At 30.5% G+C, this 7,196-nt stretch overlaps 1 protein-coding gene across 1 annotated transcript in view; it reads right to left on the bottom strand.

The window, feature by feature from the left end:
• Window positions 1–5,611: 5,611 nt before the first annotated feature.
• The window catches only part of LOC133206425 (transmembrane protein 64-like), a 15,180-nt gene continuing 13,595 nt past the window's right edge, over window positions 5,612–7,196 (bottom strand). The window contains exon 5 of the mRNA XM_061342409.1: window positions 5,612–6,107. Within this exon, the coding sequence (XP_061198393.1) occupies window positions 5,931–6,107 (177 nt within the window). The 3' untranslated portion in view covers window positions 5,612–5,930. The remainder of the gene's footprint in view (window positions 6,108–7,196) is intronic.

The following is a 7,196-nucleotide window of genomic DNA, read 5'->3' as shown; positions in this document are numbered from 1 at the left end:
CTCAAGTGATCTCCTTGAGATCATACTTGGTTTTCCAAAGTCTTACAGGGATGATAATGAATGTAAAATATAAAAATACAATGGACACTTGCCTATTGTGTAAGGTATTCAATATATGCAGATATGTTTTTGTCAATTGCCTAGTGCTACAATTCAGTACACACAGACTTGGGTATACAATGTGGCTATTTGCCACTTGTCACTATCTACAAAGTCATCCCGGCTCTCTTTGATTCTTTGTTCACTTTGATAGAGCATAAAAACAACTATATCCTGACTCTTGTCAACCACGAATAATAAATTAGATCACCTCAGTGTAAACATACAATCCACAATGACAACTTTTGCTAAGTATATAAATAATCTTTAAGTCAATTTTATACACTGCTTTTCAGGTAAGAATCTGACTTTGAGCATGCTTTGCTCATTTAAACCAAACATTCATTTTTATTTTGTTTCTATATATATAACATTCTTTCTTGTATTCTCAGTCAATCAAATAACCTGTTAATTAAAGTATGTACAAGCATTTCTTGATTAACAACATTTAGCAAAGGGGAGTAACTCTCATATGCTTCACTTATCACAATTGTGCACTCTGTTTGCCTCTTAGATACCCAGAAGCAAAGAAAAGGCACATTTACTTATAATTATATCCAATACATTTATATCTATCAGGGATGGGGTCAATTACTTTAAAAAGTAATTAATTAAATTACAATTACTTTGACTTTTTCTTCAATTAAATTACAATTAAATTACAGGCTTTCTAAGATGTGTAATTAATTAAATTACAATTACTTTGCAAAAGTAATTAATTAAATTACAAATTACATTTTTAATTTTTTTGAAAATTTTTATAATCCTTGTCAATGAATATACAGAACATCATTTATTTGTATACAAGCTCAGCCTCTGCACAAAGAGTACAAGAATAATATACTACAGGCTATGATATTTGATTAAAAGAGGGTATTTTAATAGAGTAAAATGAGTCGCAACCGTAACCCCTCAGATTAAATATTTCCTTTGAAGGTAACCTGAACATCCTAAATTGCTATTTATGTTAAATAAGTTTACTTCATAAATAATACTTGTACAGATAAAAATTCATTCATAAAAATCTGTTTAGATATTAAAATAATTATCAAATTGAAAGTTTTTTCTTTTCTAAAGCTAGCGGAGCATTTTAAATTGAAATAATTATCTCCATTGGCTTTGTCTTCTAAATCATGGAATGAATATCTCTTTAGGGGAGTTGATTTGTTTTGATTGCAATTTACAGCTGTGATCTGGAGGGCAATTATCTCCTCCCAACAAGAGAGAACTTAATTAATGACACACACCTTCTTTTTCTTTATCATTGATCAAACAACAAAGATTGAAATATAATAAATGTGTGTTTTATAGCTGAATAGACCTAAGAAGGGTGGTTCAAAATTCAAATTTATGAACATAAATCAAAAAAATCAAAATTTACATAATGATTGGAAAGAAACCAGATTATTATTATCAAGCCAATCATTTAATGATTTGTTTGTAAACATTAACCCAAGATTTTGTTTAATTGAAGGATTGAGGATATGTTTTACAATAAAATAAAAACCCAGTAAAATGGGGAAGTAGTGGTGACAATATATCATGAATGTGTATTATATAAAGTAATTGAATGTAATTGAAAAAGTAATTGAAATTACATGGTATTTTTTCAGTGTAATTAATACAATTACAATTACAAGTAATTGAAAAAATGTTCAATTACAAATTACTTCCATTTACTTCAAAAAATGTAATTAATTACAGTCAATTACAATTACTTTTTTCAATTACCCCATCCCTGATATTTATATATTATTGCATTTAGTTTGCTTGGTACTCAGAGGCAGAGGAGAAGATTTTCAAAACATTAATGCAGTTTTGCTAATTAATCAATAGAGCCCCAACCAAGCACAAGAACCCCTGACCCAGAGGCCATGAAATTCTTAATTTTGGAAGAGGCATCCTTTCTCATCATAACTATGTATTTAGTTTGTTTAATTAATACCAAGGGGCAGAGGAGAAGATTTTCAAAGCATTAATTTACTTTCAGTGTATAATAAATAAGACCCCTCCCCCTCCACACCCCCAAATGGAACCCCTGACCCAGGGGCCATGAAATTCATAATTTTGGAAGAGGCACTCTTCCTCATCATAACTATGTACTTAATTCATTGGCTTAATTCCCAGGAGCAGAGGAGAAGATTTTTAAAGACTTACTGCATTTTCACTATATAATCATTAGAGCCCCACCCTAACACCAGAACTCCTGACCCTGGGGCCATGAAATTCATAATTTTGGAAGAGGCACTCATCCTTTTCATAACTATGTACTTAATTCATCGGCTTAATACCCAGGAGCAGAGGAGAAGATTTTCAAAGAATTTTAATGCATTTTCACTATATAATCATTAGAGCCCCGCCCTAGCGCCAGAACCCCTGACTCTGGGGCCATGAATTTCACAATTTTGGTAGAGGGCTCAATGCTTATTACAATCACGCCAACAGTTTAACTGCTTGATGTCCAGGAGTAAAGAAGATTTTTAAAGATTGCATTAATTTTAGTGGTTTTGGCCCCACCCCTCAGGCCCCAGGGGGGCAGGGACCATGAAATTCACAATTTTTGTTCCCCTTCACCCATAGATGCTTTATGCCAAAATTGGTTGAAATTGGTTGAGCAGTTGCAGGGAAGAAGCTGAAAATGTTCAAATGTTAACGCACGTCGCACGACACACACCGCACGACGACAGACAAAAACAGATAGCAATAGGTCACCTGAGTTTACTCAGGTGACCTAAAAATTTCAAAATATGACTTTTGTGGGGGTAAAAATATGCATATGCCACATATAGTTCTTTAATTTTCATTCATTCATCCATTTTCAAGGTTTTTTCAAGAACAGACAAGTCATTTTCACTGAAGAATCGACCTGACAAGCTACGCACATGCCCTAACAATACACATGGCATTCCACAAAACTAATTTTAATTCATTCAATACTGACAAAATAGTAAAAGAAAAAAACAATAGAAAACAAGATTCTTATGTTTATTCAATTCCATCCATTCATACAGCACCTTTGTTAATGCTATAGTATAATAAATAGTGTATCACACACACAAATATCTTATTTACAAAAAAGTGTGTCACACAGTACAATCTAGATTATACAAAACTTATTTGTGTTTATGATAATTTCTTATAACAGCAACTATATCATAAAAGATTGTTGGAGTTGTCAGAAAAAATTGAGTTATTTCATAATTGAAGCAATAAGCAATCAAGAATAAATCTATAAGATTTCATGACAGCCATCTAAAACTTCAAAATTCTGAGCTTAAAATTGTTTTCCAATAAATCTAACTTGCTAGGAAGAAATTGGCACATTAAAATTTTGCCAATGAGCATAAATATTTTGCATTAAAATACAGATTCTAGGGTGGAGATAAATTACAATAAAGCAGATTTATTTTTCAAAAGAAAATTAAGAACTATACAGAAATAACTGCAATGAAAAGAAACTTATTTGTTGCTAATACTTTACAGGATACATTTTCTTTAAAATCCAACAATTAAGGAACATTTTATACTTATATTCAGATACAACTTTCAGAATCTAAAACATTTTTATCTCTAAAACTGCTTCCATGACCTAAAACTCATTAAAACATAGTCCTTTTGAATAATATCATTAAGAAATAAGAACACATCAAACAGATAACCATATCACTGTGACAAATCAATCTAATTAAAATTAGATTATTGCAAACAGATCACGTTGAAAGCACAAACTATCAAATTTTAATTAGATTGACAAAATTCACACTATCTACATGAAGTATAACTTCTTTTTACATGAATAAATGGATTCCAAATGATTGTGCAAACTGTAATAAAATGCCTCATATCCAGAGAACAAATTACAAAGACTAGTCATGAGAGCAAGAGAAATAACTCAACAACTTGAAAAAGACCATGTACAGACAGGCAGAACCAGTCAAAACATAACAAATATATATTGAAGCATAAAACTCAGGAAAGACATTTAAAATTGTAGTTAGAAAAAAACTAATTAAGACATCCAAAATCATGAGTAACCTTTGTTTCAAGTATAATAATCTACAAACTTAAAGTCCAGAGATGGATTTTATAGATTAATGAGTTACTGAAGTAAATATTACAACATTTATAAGATAATTATCAGTAAGATATTTCAGCAGTAACTGAGGGTATAATCTAGGATGCCTCACACAGCTATATACTTTTTTATAAACTGACTCTTAAGTGCTTTGTAAATATGCATGAGTAAATTGAACTTTCTCTAATGAAATACTTTTCCTAAGTATCGTAAACATTACATAATCAATTTCACATCAATATGCTTTCTATACAGAATATTTATGTTTAACATTATGTTGAAGTGATATCATCATACATCTGTTCCAACTATCATTAGGATGTGAGTAATAATTGATTAAGATTCTGTAGTTCACGATGTAACATATGGTCTTTTGAGCATGTAGATAACTATGTTTTGTTTTATATTGTTCTTTAAAATGAAAAAATCCATCTGATATTAAAATGCACTCTGTAAAAAAGAAAAGTTTGCTCGTTTTGAAATTGTTGACATAATATTTATTTCTTTTATAAATCTTTTAAATTTCTTTTTCAAAATAAAAAAAAAAATAAACAACATGTTCGAACATATTGTACTGATTCAAAAATACACATGAATTGTATAGATTTTGCTTTAAGATAAAATTATAGCAGTAACTTCAAAACTTTACACTGAAAGATAAGTACAGCACTAGTTATAATATCACCATTGTTAGAAATCACTATATGTATATGTATTAACACATACAATGTATATAAACCAACTTTTATTTGTATGCAAGAAATATCTGCTAGGTTCATGACCTTCTTATACTCATGAATATTTATCATTAATTGTAGACATAATTTAAACTGACTTATTGTAAATACAAGTTGTCACAAATAAAAGTTGGTGCATAGTATTTTCTTTTATAATATATAAAAACATTTAGAGCTTTTTTGCAACATAAAACATTTAGAATTAGCTTGAGCAGTGAATCCAAAATTCTTAACTTAATTTAAAAAATTTGGCTGAGGATATTTCTATATCCATTAATGTATATGGATTAAGTACGACAAAAAATAATAACAATTATCACATTATATTGTAATGCCGCTTTCTGATGAACAATGAACATTAATAAACAAATACAAAGAAAAAAATCACCCAGTTTGGCATTCCAAACTTTGTTCATTTCACACCTGTTATCAAATTTCTTCAACAAAAACAAGAAAATAAACATGAAGTACTTGTAGAAAGAAAGAAATTTTTCATGATTAATAAAAATAAAAAATTCACATCAAAGTACACAACAGAAAGGAAGCCGTAACATAAAATAGTTATTCTTAAGATATAAAACTTAATTTTGAAACTTCTTTGAATTCACAAATAAATAAAATGGAGACCTTATCACATAAACAGATAAACTATGAGTAATTTTTAAAAATTTATAACTTGAAAACTTAAAAGCAGCACTTTTTATAAAACATTGACATAAATATGTAGCATAAGAAAATGAAGGTTATTCAGTTACTGAAGATGGTCTGAGACCTATGCATACAACTGTGGAGTACATCAGGTACAGGACCTAAGATAACTTGTAGATACTTAACATTAATTGCATTTTTTTGTGCTTCTTACTTCTCTAAAAACAAACCATACATATTATCAGGGTCCTTGTCAATACAACACCATGCAGTCTCACAACCCAAATTTATGGCAAACAAAATGAATTCCTCCCAAAAGGAAGGCAGCAGTGAAAAAAACGTAGTTCAACACAACAAAACTACAAGAAGCATCATGTATGTATGACACCATTAGATATTTTCTTTGTTATTCTGTTGCTATGGTGATCATCATGGTTGGTGACTTCTGGGAGCTCTATGCATGGGTTCTCTTGGCCCTCTACTGTTTTCTTTAACTCTGATCGAGCTTTTCTGATGACAAACCACAGTAACACAACTGTTAACAAGATCTGAAATTATAAAGTAAGTACTGTATTCATGATTGTACACAGAGCTTAAACCATGACTGCTGGGGAGTATCTGATATAAGTCACATAATTTTCATTATGAACACTTTTAAAAAGAAGAAATCTATCATGAAACAAGATCTGTCCTAACAGGACTAATACCCCCACAAGCAACTTTTGAGTTGAGTCATGTGACCTTAACAAATCTAGGTCATAAGCAACTTTTGTGCTGTGTATGATGTTCTTATGTTCTTCCAATACAAACTTTTCTCTTTTTTATAATTAGAATTTCACAGAAACTGAGACTTTCAGAATTTGATACTTTTAAATGCTTTGACATTGACCTTACCAAGATATGTAATACCCTGATTATAATCAAGCATATAACTTCTTTGGCAGGAATAAGAAATATGAAATACTGGTCTGGACATGAAACAGAGGAAATTCAGAGGATCATATTTGATACAAAGATACCAAAGATGTACCTATCGTGACCTGCACCAAGGTCAATGTCAATTTGGACAAAAGGTCACAGGATTCAAAAGCATTAAGTCATTTTTCTACCTAGTCACAACTTTGAAATAGAGAAATATTAGTTTAATAGACAGCAAATATTGCTTTTGACTTGATCATATGTCCAGACCTCATCAAAGGGTAATTTCGACAAGGCCACATGTTTTATGAAATATGAAATTCTTCTAAATTTGGTTTGCTGAGGATTTAATTACACTTTTAGGCAATCGAAAATGATGTCTGCAATACACAGTTGCTTTGGGGCACTGCATGATGGCACATAATAGGGTCTGGGTAGCACATGTACATAATAGGGTCTGGGTAGCTTTGTTTTAAGTTCTTGTTAACCCTCTTTTCAATTACAGCCTCCCAAACCCCTTCAAGATCTGCTTTCTATTGCATTGCATTGCATGTATAAAAATTCCTATACAGTATTTTGATATGAAGCAGATTGCACCAATTTGTCACAACTTGGCTCTGCTTCTGAAAGGCCATTTTTTAAGATCTGCAAAACACAAGTTAAAACCAAAAAATTACAAAGTACAATAACATGTTCATTCCAAAATAAATTGCTCATGT

This window comes from Saccostrea echinata, unplaced genomic scaffold, assembly GCF_033153115.1.
Source record: "Saccostrea echinata isolate AGI-Se365-2 ecotype Australia unplaced genomic scaffold, CSIRO_AGI_Sech_v1 ptg000054l, whole genome shotgun sequence".
NCBI lineage: Eukaryota > Metazoa > Mollusca > Bivalvia > Ostreida > Ostreidae > Saccostrea > Saccostrea echinata.
The sequence above is the reverse complement of the archived record's forward strand: the minus strand, read 5'-3'. Positions and strand labels throughout refer to the sequence as shown.